Here is a 20,276-nt window from a genome sequence, read left to right on the forward strand (position 1 = left end):
TTCACAGTGTGTGTGCATTAGTCATGTTAGCAGTGTCAGAGATCACTTTTCCACTGATCAGGCTGTTCAAAAGCTTACCTTTCCAGAGAGTGAGCAAGCATGGCTATGCACTGTCACAAAGACGTATCTGGGACTGCATGCTTGAAAACATTGCCACAGAGATGACTGCTTTCAAAATCAACCATTTCTGAAAATGCCACACCTGTATTTCCCTAGCCGGTCCAGTTTTGAAAGAAGAGTAAAACAGAAAGTATGGCACCACACATCACAACTTGGGGCTTGCTGCTCTTGACAAGAACAGGAGCTCAAGAACCCAACACTGACCAAAATATGGAATTTTACAGCAGATGCAAAAACCTGTCCAGACATTCTTAGCTTTACCTTCCTTGAAAAGATCTACTTCTCCAGAGGGCATAAAAAACCTCAAACCTATTAATTCGAGGTGGTTTTTAAAATAAACCTGGAAGTTAGCCCTAAAACAGAAGCAGCACCATACTTAAACGGGTTCAGTAAAATCCTTGGAAGGATTCTACATATTCTCAGAACAGTATAAATCAATCACATTTGATGGAAGAATTACCTGGAAAAGGGCACATTAAGACAGTGATTTTGGTAATCAATAACCACTTGACCATCCCTTTTTATAATACCATGTACTCGACACCTAATGTTTTTGCTCTGTGCTAACAGATATTTAAACTGCCACATGTAAAAATCAATGTACATATAACCAAATTTAATTTACCGTTAATTTCCAATCTAAAGCACATTCAAAATCTACAATTCTCAATTAGGTATGACTGAAAGTCACAATATAACTCATTCACTTTTATAATTAATCTTCCAGAGAAGGGAAAAAACCGAGGTGTGGTGGTGCAGGAAGTGGCACATAAAATTAACTGTGGCCACTGGCAGCATAAAGCATTCCCCATCTTGCTCCAAATGGCCTTTGTGACCAGCCACCACAACTCCTGAACCTGGAAGTCCTGGGTTACAGGAGCTGTGAGAGAGCTACCACTGCTCCTCCTCTGCCTGTCCGGAGCCTGCAGCAGCAGAATGAAGCTGAGCAGGAACGCAGCAGAGGCCGTTTCCGTCTCTGGAGGAATCTCCCCAGGGTGCAAGAGCAATGTGCACTCGGATTGAAAGTACTTTAAATGCCTTTTGAAAGAAAGGTGCCATTAAAAGCAACTTCCCTGTCCTCTAAGACACCTCCAGAACTCTTAGTATTTTTCACCTTCTCTGCTTTGGCAGCTTACTGAGAAATCTACTACTGCCAAGTATGCCTGGAGGTGGGGTCCTCCTTTTCTTAATCTAAATACACCGTTACAACACATGTGAAATGGCCACTTTGTTTGTCAGAATATCAAATACGGTACTGATAATTTTTGTGCCTTTCCCCCTTTTCCCCCCTTACAACCCAATGGCAGTTTCTCACCTTCTCGTAGGTAGAGAAATGAATGGTTACTTTCGACACCTCTGCAACAATAGTGTAACTTCAAACTGGATTTCATAGCCTTTTCTAAAGTTTCCTGTGTCTGATTTTTCATCTAAGATTGTGTTTTTTACGAGAAAAAGGGCAGGCAGTGGAATAAAAGCTAACCACAGAAATACATTTCAGAAGAAAGGTTTTTGCTGCAGTTGCCATGAATTCTAACCTTAAAAAGTGGTGGATGGAATTGCAATGTTCCCATTTACAGAAATAGCCAGCGAGCAACACAGGGAACAGATTGTAACAACAAAAAGCTCTTTTCAACTGATTATATTTTAACCACAGGAACTGAATCCAGCTCCAGGAAACAGAGGTGTATGCTGGTAATGGTAATTTAAGGTGCTAAAAGACCCACAAGAAATGCAGAGATTTTTGTACCAAAAACATTGCAAATGCTTGCCATTTTAAATCTGAAGAACAGAAGAAAACCTTGCCCTTCTTACATTTTAAGACAACTTGTGCAGTTACTAGTACAGTCCTGAAAAATCAAAGGTGCTTAGATTACCTTTTTCTTTGCAGGATAACTAGACAGCATTGCAAATGACAGCAATTAGGTGAGCTCTACAACTTCAATGCATCAGAAAATATAAGCGTATACTGCTTTCATAAATCTGGGCCTAAAGGCTTTGGGAAAGAATCCAGCATAAGTCAGACTAATAACTATTTAATTAGTTCCAGCCCAACAGTGTAAGTTCCCATAAGCAGAATTTGTCAATAAAACAAACAAACAAACCAAGCCAGCAGGCAAATCTTTTGGTCCACCCCATACCTGGCACTGAGTAGGCTTTCAGGCTGGCCAAAACTAAGTTTCTGGGTTTTGTCTCAGAAGGTATTCTCTGGTGAGGGGTTTTTATTTTTCTTTTCCTCTTTTTTTTTGTTGTGCTTTGTTTTTTTCTTTCTTTTTTTGGATGTAGCCTAGCACGTTTGCAGTCAAAACCACCAGTGCAGTTAAAGTTTTGAACATTTTGAACATAATCTAACATTGAATCAAAACTAGAAATCAGAACATAGCAGAGATTTCTGTTTGGGACAAGCTCATTTTAAACTAACTAGAAATGACAGCGTGGTTCTCGTTGATTTATCTCCCTAAAACAAAGGAAAAAGGGAAAGAAAAAGTCACCCTTGAAACCTACTCTTGTTCAAGGGTAGCAGAGATCCTAGACTATAAAAAGGCCAATGCTGCTAACTGTAGAAAGGCTGCAACCTGGAAAACCTGATTGCATGCAATAAATGCTGAATATAGAAATAAGACTAATCTTAAATTCTTAAATTTCCTAGTAAATCATCCTCTCTTTTGAGAATAAAACTATCAACTAAAAAATCTAAAAGTCTACATCTATACATGATAGAAAAGACACAAACTTCTCTGTGGCATTAGTATGTGAAATCAGTCAACCACATTATTGAGGGAAACATCCAAGATCTAGACCAAGTGTGAGTTGCAGTCCACAGCTGGCATAACATTCTTATTTCCAAAAAACTACATGACTGAATTGGAAACTTAAGCTGGAGACCTCACTGAAGGAAAACGTGCATGTCTACAAGAAAAATAATGATATCTATTTGTCATTCTTCCTTCTTTGAAACACTTATTTTACCAGATTTGAATAGCCCCCACTAGTGAAACTGTCTCATCTTTAAATACAAAAGACAGTTACACATAAAAGCAGAAACTCCCAAGTAAAAGCAGAAACTCCCAAGTTATCTGTAAGTCTGGTTTGGATGGCAGTAACAATTTGCTGTTTCTATATTGTGACTGTTATCTGATACTCTACTTTGTGCTGCTATAGAGAACATTTAAGAAAATGTGTCAACATATAATAAAAAAGTAGAATTCCTAACCATTTTTTTAATGCCATTTTAAAATAGAAAAATGTTTACCTGCTCTTCAGAAACCTCCGTAGGTGGAGGTGTGTCTTGTTCAGACGGGCGATGATCTTGATAATTCGCATTATGTCTATGACGTAAAGGAGGAAACAGTCTATTCCAGTTAATCATCCCACCCTGAAACCAGACACTGCTGTCAGTCTTTGCAAAAAGAACAGAGATTTTAAAACAAAAAGATCATGCATCCCACATAATATGAAACACAAATGTTTGAGTAAAATATTTTAAACAACAAAAACTGCTGCAGTCTCTTATGAAGTAAATATGGGACTGCTTACTGCTTTACTAGTTATTAGAAATAATCACTGTAAATTAAGTAAAAGTGCTAACAGAAGGAAGAAAGGATGTTTCACATCCATTGTGAAAGATTTGGTTTACTACAGTGCTAGACTGCTGAGGCCAAAGGACCTCTCTCTTTACTGATTTGCCTGGCAAGAGATGCAACAGCAGGTCCTGTAAGTGCTTTGCAAGACTGCTGCTGGAGTTAACCAGGGAAAAAGAGTGCAAGAAATAAGTGGGGGGGAAAAGCAAACATGGATTCTCAGTGCATCAGCAAAACCACATCAGAAAACTCAGAACAAGCTCAACCTTCAGGATACCTGTGATTTCCATGCAAGGGATTATTTCTGTGACACCAACACGACTGTTACAGACACACAGACCACCTCACCTAACTTCCGTGTATTAAATACCATTGCAAAATCTGTTGTATTCCAGTGCTAAAACATTTTGTAACTACATAGTAATAATACAAATACACAGCAGTAATGTATGTATGGTGTAAATCACAGAACTGAAACTTCCTTTTAACAACCAAGCTTCAAGTCTTGTAATAAGACATTTAGAATATAAAGTACAAATACTAAAGTACAAGCTTTATAATTGTCCAGAAATAATTAATCCTCATTTTATTATCTTAAACAAACATTTTTAAGGGATTTTGTCTTACACCAAAACCACAGGCCCTGTGAGCAGGGAGTAAAAGCAAACCCCAAATCTCTCTTTTCTATACAATTTAAAACACCTTTTGCAGTTTGTGTTGTCCTTTTCCTCCTCCCCTGCTCCCTCTGTTACTATGGAGAAGATCCCCCTCCCTTTCTGTATATATAGGACATGGACTTCCTTCCTCTAGTTGCTCTATTTTAGTTCCATAATGTCGTTTCTCAGAAGACCTTCCTCTTAAGAGAGTTTTTTCTTTTCTCTCTCAGTGAGGGTGCTTCCTGCCTTCATGTACCCTAGAGCATTAACTGCTCTCTGCTCAATCAGATCAGCAGCAGCTAAACCTGCTGCTGGACAAAAAAAAAAAAAAAAAAAAAAAAAAATCACTCTTTTAGTTTCTCTGCCCTTTCCTTTGGATTCTTCCTTTCTCTCCAGAGACCCAACCAGCCCAGACACCACAGGGGGCAGTGCAATAGCACACTTAAAAAAGCATTTGGGGAGATTTGAAACGATAGCGTGTGAAGTGTTTCAGTCCCTTATATACTAGAGCGCATTCTTCTCTGTGAAGATGTGCGAAAGCTAGGAGTTATCACCGGTTTTCAAGACATAGTTTCCACTGTTAGTGATTCTGAATTTAAAAAATGATTACCTATCTACATTTCTGTTTTGTGTACTGTGTAAGACATTTGCTGAAAAGTCATGAGGTTTTAATCAAAGGATTCTGTATAAGCCTTGCATTAGTCAAATGGTGTAGCATAGCAAAAAAGGAGAATTGGTTTGTAGTTTAAACCCAGAGAGGGATCTCAGACCTTTTACTGACACCACTGCACTACTCTGTGGTCTTCGAAAATCACATGTCCTGTACTTCCTCATCAATAATTTCACCTAACTCAGAATCATGTTAAGTTTTAATTCATTAACTTTGAATTTCTGAAAGTCTACTAAGCTCTATAGTTCAGCAAGAACACTGCACTAATACTGCTTTGCCTGTTTTTATCCTTTTGAAAAGACTTCATGAGAAGAAATTAATGCTTCCACAGGTCATTCACATTAAATTGGTGAATTGAAAAATGCCAAGGGGACTATGACACATTCCTTTGAAGCACCAGAAGTCATGCAGAATAATGTATATGAAATACAAAATCTACAATAAATGCATTAATTTAGCAGTATTCCAGAGTATCTGAAGACTGAAATAAATGTACCTTTCCAGCTGTGCCCTCAGCTTCAGTACTGAGCTGCCTATTCCAGTTTGGTTTCGCATCCTCCCTGTCCTGTGCGCTGCCACCTAACACTACAAAGAGACTTGTCTACTTCCTCACCCTAAACTTACAATACATTTTAAATTAGTGTACCCAGAATTCATTACTTCCAATTAAAAAATGCAGATTCTTTACAAAGGTAACTATTTAGTCCTGAAGGTTTACAGCAGATATCTTGATAAACTACAGATGTGGACTGATGTATTCAGAAGATTACCATGTGAAGACTGCTAACCCTTTCCCAGAAATAAAAGACTAGACAAATTAGATCAAAACAGTTGTGAAAAGCTCTTTTTCAGTTGCCCTCAGAATTTTTCAATTACCTTTGGAAACTGGGTCAAACATAACCCCCCAGTTCTTAACTATATTAATGAGGTAAGAATATCCAACATACAACAAGTATTAAAGGCCGAAACTTTTAATGGTATGTGAACACTGATGTTTAGGATTAATCCCAACATTATGGTCCACTTCTCATCTGTGCATTACTTTACAAACTACACCAAAACAAGGCACATTAGGCTGCTTTATCTTAACTGCAAGAAAATTGTTTCCCCTCACAGACTTGCCTCTGATTACGATGGACTTGCACAAAGTCAGGCTCAAAAGAGCAGAGATTCAGGGAACTGCAGCAGGAACTGTGGGACTGGTACTATGGCCAATCCCATAGAGTAAAGGTAAGGAAAAATGAGGAAGTGCAGCAAATATCTTAGATCCACAGAAGATGGAGATGAAGGCTATGCTATGGATTTCCAGTGTGGATGGTGACTGTGTAAAGACTTTCAGAAAGCCTTAAACTATCACAGCAGAAATACATGAATATCTGTGAATGTTAATTTGACCCAAAGCAAACAGCAAAAAATGTCTTAAGTATATATTGCAAATTCCAGTTAAAAAATGCACAGAAGGAGATTTCCAGACTCTGCCTTGTCCCACTGAAATTCTTTTGCAGACCTCCCCTTCACAATTTTATGATGATTTCTGTGTTACAGTGACTTTTGACTGTGCTAACACACTCTGCAAGAAGTCAGGAAGATCTCATCTGAAGATATCCAATCTGATGCATTTATTTAAGTGATGCTTATAAACCTTCTGAGAGTTCCTACAAGGGGATCAGCAAACAATATTTATGCATTTCACAATATACTTGAACCCTGGCACCAGCACACAACAGCGCAGATGAGCTCACTCCCGTTTCCTTACCCTTCACAGAAGCCTTGTCTCAGATAACAGAGCTCTCTGGAGTGGTCCAAATCAGAGGCAGAAAAGGAGCTAATAATTCAGCAGTGAGGATGATCAAGTGTCCAATATGTAAGCTCCTTTCCTGAGCAGCACCTTCAGTGATAAGTGTCTGCCAGTCTAATTCATTTAATGAAATCCAGGCAGTTCATCCATGATTCTGGTTTGTCATAAAAAGAATTCAGTTTAATACTAAATGGTTTGGGGGAGGGAACTAGGACTAGTTAAGGAACCAGGACTAGGTAAGGAGGGTACATTAAACCTCTTACCTCCAGAGCCAGTTTCCACAACTGACAGACTCAGGCTATCTTGCACTGAGATTATTGCAAGTGACATTTTTCTTTGTCCTGGATCTTAGGTGTCAGGGAGCAGCAAGTGCAAGTGCTGCTCCAAGAGGAAAGGCAAGCTGAGAGCCAAGGGTGACAACAAGGCAAGCAGAGACAGTGGCCTCACTGAAATGTGCCATGTTCCCACAGGATCCAAGTGAGAAGAGCAAAGCAGGTCCAGTGACAGTAACCATGGTCAACCAAAAGTCCAGACCACCAGACAGGTGGTAAGATCAAACTAGAAGTCAAGTCAGTGGGTCAGGAACAGGGAAGGAGATACACCAGTTGGCACATGCCTATATACAAAGCTCAGCAAGGACCAAGGGCAAGGACCTGAACTTAAAAGCAACTGCCAGAGTGGGTGAGGCCCCAACAAGGCTTCTCACAGGTATTTCTAACCACAGCTCTTTCTCACACAAGTCTGCTCCAAGGCTGAAGAGCTGTACTGTACCAGAGCTGGCCCTCAGCACAATAGCCAAACCCCTACAGAGCCTGTTGGTGCACTCAGGGATGTGACACAAAATAACACCTTCCCTCATTCAGTGCTCTGGACAGTAGCCACCTGTCACGTTATCTACAAAAAAGTAAGATTTCTTGTTCACGTCTGCTTCCTTAGTCCAATCTTCCCATGTCCAGTTGTGTGAATGCTGCAAGATTTACTATACCAAAAGGAATTTTCTTTTGCATATTTAATTCCTCTGTTGCTTTGTTTGTGCTGCAGGATGAGAGGCTCGAGGAGGCATTCTCTGCTTATGGTGTGAAAACAGCACCAAGCTCACTATAGTCAAGAGGCTGAAGGTTCCCATCAACCTGCATGCACTGGTCCCAGTCCCTGCAGTGGGATGCTGTGAAGAATTTCTAGTCTCCATTGCCAGCTGTCATACTTATTTTCATGGCGTTAATTAGAAACTCTGTTTTGGAAGTCCTGACTGCTGCGCTACTAGAAAGAGACAATCACTGAAAAATTCAGTCTACACACCATCATTCATAAAAATACTTTGTACAAACTAGTGACTGGGCCCTTATTTCTGTCTGCAACATAGTCTTCCACGTCATCAGGAAAAACACTTGACAAAACAACTGCTTCATTAATTATTTGACTAGAAGGGTGGCAGACACACCTAAGAAAGGACTATAAGTCTTTCCCCCTCCCTTACTCATTGGCTGTAATTTTTTTACTAAAGAAAAATTCCATTTACTTTGGTTTAGCAGCGCAAAGACTGGGTCAATCAGTTGATTGCAAATTCTTTGTCACTGCCTGATAGGAGACAAACACACCAAGGAGACCATTTTATTGGTCTCTGATAAATCACCACTAGAAGTGGATTAGAAGAGCACTAGTGGTGTTGGAATTTCTGTTACAGGAAGACAACAAACTGGTCACAAGTTTAGATGACCAAAGAATGGGATTTAAGAATGGACTGGATTAAAGGAATGGGAAAAGAGCAGCTCTTCATCGCAGAAAAGGTTGTAAGGAAATGCCATATTGATGACTTATTCTTGGATAGCTGCCAGGGCTTTACATACTGAGGTTGTGCCTTATGAGGTCACATCCTTGATGTCTTTTTTTGTTTTGGGTTGTGTTGTAGTTTTTTTTTTATGGTGTCTGGGACAATACTGTTTACAAGGAAAGGAGGATACTCCTTTCCTACAGAATAAGGAAGATATCTAGAGGTAGCAAATGTCTCTGATTCTATAGCCTGCTAAAACCCCAGTTATATCATTTCTTTTCACATAACCTCCTTCATCTCTTTTTGAAAAGCAGCTCTACCTGTTTCCCATATACATACCTGTCACGGCATATTTTGTAAAAGCACTTCTTATCCAAACCTTGATAATTAAAAATGTTGTATTATGGACAATTAACAAATATCCAGTTAAGTAGCTGTCACATCTGCACATATTTTATGAGATTAATTTCAAAGCAAATGAAAGCAAATGCTTTATAAAAGTACTCTTGAAAGTGATGCATGTGGTTAAGATATTTTGATAATGTTATCTCATGTATATGGTTAATGCCAACTCGCCATCTGTTTGCACAAACAGGAAGCACCTCCTGATATCTGTCCTGTTCACCTTTTCTTAACATAACAACCACAGTAAAAAAAAAAAAAAAGGAAATTGCTTTGCATTTCATCTTTTAAAGTAACATTTTCAAAGTTTGCTACTCTGCATAGGAGACATAAATACTGTCTTACTTCTTTCATATAAAGCTTCATTTAAAAAAATGTACTGAAAGCAAGAAACGCTTTTCAGACATAAATTTTTCTACAAATTATTGACTCCAAAGTACACATACTGATGATATAAACAAAGCGAAAGCATAGTCATGAACAACACAATTACTTGCTGCCCTGAACATTGCATAAGAAAGATCAATGGTAATGGTGAAATTTCCAGTAGACTTATTCAAATGTCTAGCCTGGGTTTTTTTTTGTTTTGGTTTGGTTTTATCTTTTACTTTAATAATGTCCTTCTTTTGAAAGGGGGTAGAAATGTCACAGTATTAGCGTTCTGAGAATCATTCTTAATGATGGAAAGAATTTTTCACCAAGGAAAGCACTCCAGCAATTTCTAAAGATATTCCAATTTCCTCTGAAAATTTATCCTACAGACAAGTCTCTCTAGCCAAGAGGCTCTGTCTCCAACTCTTAGTTGCTGCATCCTGAACTTTGATGCCTGCATTGTCCCAGAGGAGCTCATGTGTCACAGAAGTTCAGAAATCCACATGTGGTCTTTTCTGAAGCCCGATCAGCTATTTCCTTTGAAATCCAGGAGGAACACCTTAATCTGGCCTCTGAAGCTGCCTGAGAGACAATGGAAGGGATTTCAGCATAGGCATGATGCCTTCATAGTAGCAGAAGCCAGAAATGCCAATGGGTAGTCACATCTGCTCCTTGGAGGCAAGGTGGGAATGGCTGCTTCTGCTACTGCATTCAAGGGATGTACAGAGTTGTGAATGCTTCCTTGCATACTCATGCATGCCCAAGCACTTGGCCTTGTAGACCACTGCTTGTCACACACGTCAGGAAGGGGTGCTGTTATTTGACTCAGACACTCAACTGGCTGGCAGTAAGTGAAGAGCTGCGTAGGTACTCCCAAAAACTGGCATTTAGCTCAGAACACTGAAAGAGTCAGACTACTCTGTGTTTAACCTGTTACAGTCAGGGCAAATACCTATTCTGTACCAAACTGCATCACAGTAACATTCACTTTTCATTACTGCTGTGATGCTGTAATTCAGCCAGAAAGTGATGGGTCACTATGCCAAGAAGAAAGCAAGATATTTCATATCAAGCAGAAGTTGAAAGATGGCATTTTTGAGAGCTGATGTTATTCATTCATCCAACATTAGGGAAGTGTTGAGCAGGACTCTCAGACTTTGCAATAATAAATGGGGATTTGGATCTCTCTAGACAGTAGAGACAGATCTTCAACCATCTTTTCAAAGCACTTCCTTTTCCAAACTTCCCGGCTTCCCTTGCTTGTGTCAGCTGTTCTTCATCCAATCTGGGCTCTTGCTGGTGCTGTGACATCACAGATATTGTCACAGCTATATCAGTTGAAAACACGCATCTATGTCATACTATTGGCAGTGGGGCTTGTCACTTTTTCCCCCAGAAATCTCAGGTTTCCATTATTAAAAATTAATCTTTATAAGTGAGTGCCTTGTAAGAGGTGAAGCTGTCAATCATAATCACCAGCTGAATTTTAAAGGAATGACATGATTTGGAGCTGTTCTTACGTTAGGCATTCAACACTTGCTCAGTGAGATAATTGGGTGGGGGGGTCCAGTGTGCCAAATGCTGAACGCAGGTCCACCAGCATGAACACGGAGTCTGTACTTGAGGAAATAACGTTATCTCTGTTTTAGACATTTTACACAAAACTGAGACAGTTCTAATCCTTACTACATGGCTCTTTGGATGTTGACTGGTATTAAAGCATGATGATTAGACAAATAATCCTTCATTCACCTCCTGTGCACAAAACTTTTCAAAGAGTAATAAGTAGAGGCCAAAACAAAAGTGAGAAATCAGAGTTCCAAAATTGTTTTGATTTGACAAGCTGAGATAACAAACACTGGGCACAAAGAAAACTCAAAACCGAGTTCTCCAACACACTAGCATAAACACATACTTGAATATATAAAGGGCTAGTCTATGATGATATAGAGAAAAAAACAGATTAGTATTCCATTTTGGGATGTAAAGATTCAAGTTCTGCCTTAGGTTGCAAACAGGAGGGGCTTCCATTTGTTGACATTCCAAAGTCAACATACAAGGTTGTCATACCTCCAACACTGTTTGGTGAAACTTTTGTATCTATTGTGCCTCTTAAGGTAGTGCATTAAGGAACAATTGGTGAAACCAGCCTGCAGTCGTTATGTGACAATATCAGAGTTCTAATCAGAAAACCTGAATACTAAGATAGACTATTTGCTACCTGAACTACATGCTTCTTGTTTACTACATGCTATGGAAGATGACACTAGGAAGAAGAAATGGCTCATCAAGAGTCTCTCAGTGCAGACTGGAAGGACAACAGAAGCAGCCCTGGAATCCAATAACCAACCACCCCCCAAATTGGATGCCTTATTTATCCCATGTTCAAAGCTAGAAATGAAGGGACAGGTACAGCTAAAAAGAAACTTGTCTTCTGTAAACAGGAATTGATCAGACAACAGAGAACTAAATACTCTGAAAACGCTTGGGGAGATTTGTATGCCAGGAGCATTTTTATGGGGAACTGCCTCAAGTTAAATTGTTGGAGGAAGAGAATATAGAACAATCACACAGGAGAATGTGTGAAACATACTCTATTTTTCAAAAAAATATTTGCACTGAAATAAAACAGTATTTTGCTTTAGGAAGTTGTCCGACCACTGTATCAACCAACTGCTTCTCTAGGGAAATTGATTACAAATATTAAACTAAATTCAAAGGCTACAGTCAAAAGCCCAGTCAGACAGAAAGAGAATTTCATAATTCCAGTCCAAGAAAAAAATTATAGTTCAATGTCTGATCGCGGTGCTACCTAGGAGTAGGAGTCAGAGACAGTTAGCCTCGTGACTGTGACAACTGGCTGTCAATGAGACACATTCAGCTTATTTTAGTAGTACTACTAGCATCTGTCAGCTTGTGGAATTGCCAACTTCCATGAAAAAGACAGAAAAATAAAGTGGTAGTCTGTAGAGGAGATAGTATTAAACTGTTTGTTACCCGGATCAGCACCCTAGAAATTCTACATTTTTAATTTCACACCTAGAACCCATGAAAAAAGTTATTCAGAAAAAGAAAACAGAAATATCTAAATAGCGGTGGGTTATCAACTGCTTGCAAATGTGTTATTGAAATGAACAGTAAAAAACTAAAGAATTCACACATGACAACATGAGCAGTACGTGCAGTTTTTATACCCAACAACCTCTAAGAGTAAAGCTTCCTTTCTGAAATAAAAACAGGCTTGTTCTCAGCACAAAGAAAATATTATTAAACAATTACAGAGAATAATCAAGATTTGAAAATGCTAGAAGAGTGCCAAAAAGCAAAGGATGAGTTAAAGACTCACTGAGGTCTGAAGAAGATACTGAAGAAGCCTTAGGTAACACTGACTAGTTGGAATGGAAACCTAATTAGAAGAAAATGCTTTGTGTAACACTTGGCTGCAACTCTCACCTGTGTGTTCAGGTAAAACAGTGTGACAAAGACACATACATCTGTGGAACAATATGAACAAGCTGGTTCCACCCAAAGTCCTGGCTGTGAGAGCAAGAGTTTATATGGATCTGGCAATGTATAAAGGTTGCAGAAGGTCTTCAGGGTTCAAAATGTCTGAAGTACTTGGTGTTGGTACTCAAACTTGTGAAGTTATTCAAGAAGACTTTGTCAAAGTGGTATCTCTCAGTGCCAGTGGGAAAGCTAAAAAACATAGTCACTGAGGGATTTTTTTCTATCATCGTGACTGAGGATAACATTCCCGAGGAGGAATTCTTGTGCCAGGAATGTCTTCGCTCCATTAATCTATTTTTTTCCAAGGTCAGGAGTTTGCTGCTTAGATATAACAGAAGGTAAATCACCAATCTAGTCTCACAGTCCTTAGTTGACGAAACGTGAAACTTGCACGTTTCTCAGGATATGAGACTCCCCATAACAATACAGACACTCAGTGTGCCTACCCACAGAGCATCTCTCCCCTGTCCCAGGAGAAAGACATCTAACAAATGAACAATTAGAGGAAGTCACATTGTTATAGGAGAAGTCTGGTCTTTGCAAGCAGTAGAATCTCACAGAGAGATGCCATGGGATATGAATCAAAGCAGAGTCTGGCCTCACTGAAAAGTAATGGCAGCTGGAATAGAAGAACAAATAAACAGGAGGGAAAAGACAAAATAAGCTTAAAGTGAAGGACAGGGCAGAAAAGGAGTAGTGAAATGAAGATTTTAATATATGGCTGTAGGCTTATCACACAATTTGAAGCAACCTAGTGAAGCCCTTTTCTGAGCCAAGAAACTTAAGAGAAACTAAGAAGCAGGCAATATGGTGTCTTTAACATGATCAGCACAAATGAAGGAATAAATGCTCTGCGGATAGAGGAAGCATTTCTTCAGGGTGAAGGGACTGAAGTTCATACACTGCCACTCCCAAATGGGCACAGGGATGAGCGCTCACAGGAGAAGTGGTATTTAGCTGCCAACAGAAGGCACTGACCACCTTTCCTGCAACTTTCCACCACCTTCCACATATCTGTCTTTAGTGACAACAGTGTTGTCAATAACATCCAGGCATGGACTCCTCCCTTATCTATTTGCAATTGGATTATCAGTCAGCCTCCCTCCAAATTTCTCAATAGGAAGTGAAAGTCAAGTTGACTCACTACTACCACACTGGTACACAGATGCAACAGTTGCTTCCCTTTTCCCACCAGGGCTTTCATTTGGGTTATAGAAAGATAAACTTTAGAAAAATGCTGAGAAATGAAAGAGATCAAGAAATAGAAAAGTCAGGAGAGCAAGATGAAAATGTTCATTGATATTACAGTATCAAAAGGATAAAATAGTGCCTAAAGACCTCAACTACATCTTGTCTGACTGAGAGAAAGGCAAGAGGTATCCATCCCTAAAATCCTAAATTCATGATGTATCAGCAAAGGATTACTGGTGGTGAGACATAATGGAAGAGAACTTCCCCCAAAACGAAGAAGGATTTTGAGGAGGAACAAACAAGTAGTATGGGAAACAATGGAGATGAAGGGGAAGAGATGATGAAGATGTGGGAGGAAAATGGCATAGTGTGGAATGAAAATGTGAAAGTGATATGAAAGGGAAAAAGCAATCAGATAGTGGGGAAAAAAGAAAAATAGGACAGATTATTTAAATTAGAAAAGAGGATAGATAAAAAAGTGGGAAAAAAACCCCTAAGAAACTAGTTTTTAAAGCAGTAACAAAACAGCAGCCTGGTACTTTTTGAGGGAATGAATATATACGGCACACATTTTATTCTACTGCCTCAAAAGGTGCATGGAGGTGATGCTCAGTAAGTCTCCATTTGTGACAAGTTCATAATTTCTCAGGATGATCCGTGGAAGAAAAAAAAGAACAGAAAGTTTTCAATATGTGCACTACCATCTGTTTAATGGCTGTATCCACAGCAACTAGAAACCAAGACAAAAATCAGTCACTGTGTAACCACACTCCCCTGAGAAACTAGCAACGTAAGATATTATTTTCAGTTTCTAACAACATATTCTGACACAGTACCACTGAACATTTAAGGGCTAAAATCAGGTAGATTAAGTAATGAAGTTGGTGGTTTATGTTCAAATTCTACCACATACTCAACCTACTCCTCAGAGTTATGGACAACCAAAAACTCACATCCACAGCTCCATGCTTCAGGCTCCACCAGACCAGAACATTTCAGTTAAGAGAAAGAATGGGAAAGGTAAAGCTCAACGAGTTGCCAGTGAAGAAATTCTGGTGGGGTTGGTTGGGTTTTTTTTGTAGAAAGCATCCAAAGTGAATTCCACTTTGGATAAATGAGCTCAGTGAACAGGAAAAAAAAAAAAAAAAAAAAAAAAGAAAACATTATTTACATCCCAGTATCTTGGAGGTACAGTAAAAACAACTTATGAGAAATGTTTTTTCCCCACTTTCTTTCCCTGTTTTGTTTTGGGTTTTTTTGGGTTTTTTTTTTGTTTTGTTTTGGTTTTTTTAAAATTTTTTTAAACTGTTACTCTTCTTGTGTTGGCTTGTGTAACTTGTCAGGCTCACATTCTTCAGAATTTCTTGCAAAGATTTGAATAAGCTTACTACTAAAACCATCTATTTAAGAAAGGGGCCTCCTTATGGCCAGAACAGAGCTTGCCACATTGTGCAGTCAATGGAGCACCTGTGTTCTCCTTCCATAATGCCACCAATATACAGGGAAGCTGGACTGTATCTTTTCTCAAACAGATAATCTGAAGAGCAAAGGAGTAGGAGGAATGAGCACAGCACCTTCTCAAGGGGCAGCTAAACAAAATTGTTGCACTATGGCATACAGAGGAAAGTTAAAGTTCACTTCCCTTGCCAAACAAAATGGAAAGCAGGACAGAAAATGTTAATTTATCTCACCTCTGGCACATTACCTACTGACAGCATAGACTCCAGAAATCTATACAACATTCCCCTAGAATATAATTCAAAGCCATATTTGATGACTGATACATACTTCAAAGCTTTTCTTATTTTCAGTTTCACAAAAATGTCCCCGAGAAACCGAACTTCATTCTTTATCCACTTCACTCCCACAGGCAAAATTATGATATAAATTCCATCTGTAACGTGATCTGCGCAACTCCACTGTCTTCAAATTATACCTTTCCAAGCCTCTGAAGGCAAAAGAATTGCCCAAGTACAGCAATCCAGAAAATGGTTTTCAATTTTTAAAATTCTGAGATTGAAATTAGCCTGCTTTTAATTTTTACCACTACATCTCAACATTTGTTGATGATGCTTTTTGTGATTTAGTTGATGGCCAGTCAGTTCTGTGAGTGAGTCATTAAAGAAAAGGCTGGTCAAAAGCTTTCATGACACATCTTTTCTGAAGAGCCTCTCTGAAACATTCATACATTGATCCCATCGCCTTCTGATCACTGGTTTCACAGATTAGCACTATCAGTTAACTAAATGCGGTGCTCAAGTTAAAGGCCAAACATGAAGGTAACTTGAAAGTGTTTCGGTAACTTGTAAAGGGAAGCATCTTACTGATGTTCAAACAATGTTCATTTATTTTACTTAAACCCCTTCACCTTTTTAAAGAACTCTATTTGAAGTCAAACATGAAAAGACATTTTTCCACTTTCATTGTTCATAGCTTAAGGAAAAGAGAAGATGAGGAGAAAATGTTATCAACTCTTCTTTTATCAGTTACTGTTCTGAACTTATTTACCACTTTTTGCAATTTAAGATATATTCTAAAGATTGTCCTTCATAACTGGGAACGGCTTCTTCCTCCTATCTGAAGAAACTTGGCTGCACTCTTCCCAGCAGCCTGTAGTCCAACAGACACTTTCAATTCATTTTCCATTACAACGGCAATGTTCGAGAATTGAGTAATTTCTATTTCAGTTCTTATAACTGATTAATGTTCTATGGGAATAGAGAAAAGTAGATTACAATCCTTCCACCTGAGGAACAATTTCATCAGATTGAAATGTTAAGAAATCAAGGAAAACAGAATTACGTTATCGGGGACTGGAAACAAAGATTCATACTCCAGTTGTTGACCAAAGCTTTATGCCATCATCACACCTCGAATTCTGGCAACATATTAATGGTAAGATAGCTATACCTACTTGCACTACACTACCTCAAACACAACAAGAACTTGTGTATCAGTACAGAGCTGTGTTTCAGGCAGAGGAAGCTCAGTAAAGACCTCAAATTACTAGGCTGTAATTAAATTATGAACAATATATGTTCACACAGAGCAATGCAAGGCCTGTTTTCCGTAGGTTTGATAGAGTAGTAACACATACATCTCAGATACAGGAAAGTGAATTGAGACACCATCTGCCTTATTTTAGTGCCCTGTAACGCAAAGTATGTGAATATATGCACTTGCTCGTTTGACTAAACCAGAGAAAATAAAAAGGCTCTGCTATTCTATTAAATAAGGAAATAAACCAAAAGCATTAAATGTGGCAAACAGAAAGTACCTGTGGTTGACCTCTGTAAGAAAGTTAGGGAATTTAATTTCTGCACTTTCTTAAAAGAAACAAGCCTTATTCAAAGTACATCTGCAAACAAAGGAGTTATGTAGACAATTTTCAACCACTCTGAAAAGGATGCTAACTATACAACTACTCAGAAGAGCCAGGAGCATTTTGACTTCCTAGCTTTCCACAGTGGCTCTTACTAAAGACCACCAAGAGACAATCACTTTACCTTTCGGCCTCATTTTTGACAAAAGAATGCCAGAAGTACTGATATCCTTCCAGGATTGCCTGACAGTCTGCTTACATCTTGTGAAGCAGTTTTAACATATAAGGCTATATAAAACACTTAAATGACTATTAGCAGTACAACAGTGTATGAAAGACTGATGGGACAAGAATAAAGAAATACATTCTTTTTGAGAAATAGGAAGCACAAAAGATATATGACCAACAATTTATCTTTCCCATAATTTAATATAATCCTTACAGAACGTATATCAATACCTGCTGCTGCCTTTGCCGCCTCATTTGGGCAACCTGAGACATCATGATTTGACGATCCAGTAACTCCATCCTCTGTTGCCTCTGGATATCAACTGTTGCTCCCATTCCTACTCGAACTTCATTTGTTGGTTCCGCGGATGAGAAGATTGGTTCAAGAGTCCAAGAAAATATCTTTGCTACCCAGCTGGGTACACAAAGAATTCGATGAACTTTTAATATACTGCTATTGTAGCAAATCCCAGAAACCTAAAACCAAAAATGAAATGTTAAAAAAAACCCCAAACAACTTAAATGCACCCAATTTACTTTGTATTTAGCTGCAGATAGCAGTTAGTCTTTCTGGTTTTTAAAGCACTTTTTATTGTATTTACCCAGAGTTCTCAGTCAAGAATCAGAGAAAGAATAGGGGATTTCTTTACTTCCAACTTCCCCCCAACTACAGACTATCACTTTTTAAAATCTGTGTACTGCATTGCCTGTGACTCAGAAAGCTGCTTGGGGTTTTTTGTTTATTTCAGAATTTGAGCCCAAACCAAGCAACCCTTTCTCAAACAGGTCAAAATTCAAACAAAATTTTCATTTCTAATAAAGGAACTGGTCAGGGTATGCTGCATGCTGACCTGAGAAGATTAAGGCTGACCCTGAGGATGCTGAAGCACTGTAAACACTCCTTAAAAAGAACAACCCCCTTAAGGCTGCTGGTCCTACCACCCAAGTCTGTCCTTCTAGTAAAAACAAAAGCAAAACAGCTGATTTGAAGTTAAATTTAAGAGTATGCAGAGTTATTCTAAAAACATTTCATCTACTCTCTAGGATTAAAAAAAACATTCAAAACCAGTTCATTAAAAACTGTGATATTAAAAAAGCCAGCTTTTGTGATGCCCTTCTCCCATCTATAAGAAAATACCCATTCCCTGTGTTCACACTTATGCTTGCCTTGGGGCTTGATTCAATTTCAGATTCAGGAGGAGCACCAGAAATCCATGTGCCTCATACACAATCTACAGTCATTGCTCAGCCATCATTTTAAATCCCATTATGAAGCCCTAGCACTTGAGCCCAAAGTGGTCCAGCAGAAAGGCCAAAGTTCTTGCACAAACTGAGTGTGCATTCTGCTTTATGCCACATTTCAGTATTCGTGACTATTTATTGTCTGTTATGTCACAAGAATTACACTAGGACAACAGAGTGAAATGAAAAGAAAGAGATATGAACCCCCAAAAACCCCATAAACATACCCAAACAATGCAATTATGCTAGAAGCAATGTAGAAACTCCACATTTGGGCTATTTATTTGCAGATATTTATTTTATCTCACTGACATTTGTATAATCATACCAAGTGCACTGCTGCACATATAAAGGGAGACAGTATAGGAAAATTCAACATTCTTTGGGAGGGGAATAATTTTCAGATTATTTACAATGCTATTGTTATCCAGTGAGATGATGAGACTTCTAGCAAAAATACATTCTGCTTTGGGAAATACTGATTTGCACCTTATTCTACTTTGATTTTATGACTGCTCTCAGGGTTGGATGTAACACCAAACACAGGCTACCATTCTAAAATGAGAAAGAACAGTTTTAAACTACCTTTAACCCCTTCAATCTTTTTGTGCTATGAGGATGGAGGTAAATGGGATGGGATAAGAGGAAGGCCATAACATCTGGCATCATAGTGAAGGCTAACTTTAATAAAAATTTTCTGTATTCAAAGAAAGGTCCTCACTGGACTCTAGGAATGACAGGGCGCTGGAACAGAAGCTGCTTCATGACCTCAGAAATTATTTCCTCAGCTCTAGTGAAACTGTTCCAGATGACTGTAAGCCCACAACCAAAACTCGTGCACATCAACTGGAAACTGAGATAGAACTATAATAGCCAGAGAATAAGTGGAGGAAAATTCACATCACTTCTGCAATTCATCTACTTTTGGCATGTAGTATTTGAGTATCTACCTAGCAAGGTCTCTCAGAAGCTAACCACCTGGTCCCAAAAGAGTTATGGAGATAGGCTTCTCATTCAAGAAAACCTAGATCATAGGGCTACCAGGAAGGTTACTTTTTTTTGAGCAAGAATTACTGAACCAGGCTGCAAATATTATGTATATATTTAATCTGATGATTTCTTAGATGAAAAATGCAGTACCAGAACCTACAAATGATCTTCCTTCCTCTCACCTTGTATTATTAGGCTATGGAGCCAGGCCCCCTCTTTGGTCCCAGGGATTCTGCATTCCTGGTTAAACAGGTGTAATCAGGCAAGGAAAGTGCTCCTGCTCAAACTACTTTGTCCAACTAGTATTCCCTCACTTCTTCCAAATGTCTCTCCCAGCTACCGCTTTCTGCTCACTCTTATCACCTACAGTTCTTTGTTAAGGTCTACTCTAAATCTTGAACAGGTTCAAAAAGTCACAAGAACAAAACA

At 38.8% G+C, this 20,276-nt stretch overlaps 1 protein-coding gene across 1 annotated transcript in view; it reads right to left on the bottom strand.

The window, feature by feature from the left end:
- The window catches only part of UBAC2 (UBA domain containing 2), a 104,452-nt gene that overhangs the window by 3,620 nt on the left and 80,556 nt on the right, over positions 1 to 20,276 (bottom strand). Inside the window, exons 7-8 of the mRNA XM_074859368.1 lie at positions 17,847 to 18,092; positions 3,371 to 3,493 (exon numbers count right to left, since the gene is read on the bottom strand). Of these exons, the coding sequence (XP_074715469.1) occupies positions 3,371 to 3,493; positions 17,847 to 18,092 (369 nt within the window). The remainder of the gene's footprint in view (positions 1 to 3,370; positions 3,494 to 17,846; positions 18,093 to 20,276) is intronic.

Source organism: Strix uralensis, chromosome 2 (assembly GCF_047716275.1).
Source record: "Strix uralensis isolate ZFMK-TIS-50842 chromosome 2, bStrUra1, whole genome shotgun sequence".
NCBI lineage: Eukaryota > Metazoa > Chordata > Aves > Strigiformes > Strigidae > Strix > Strix uralensis.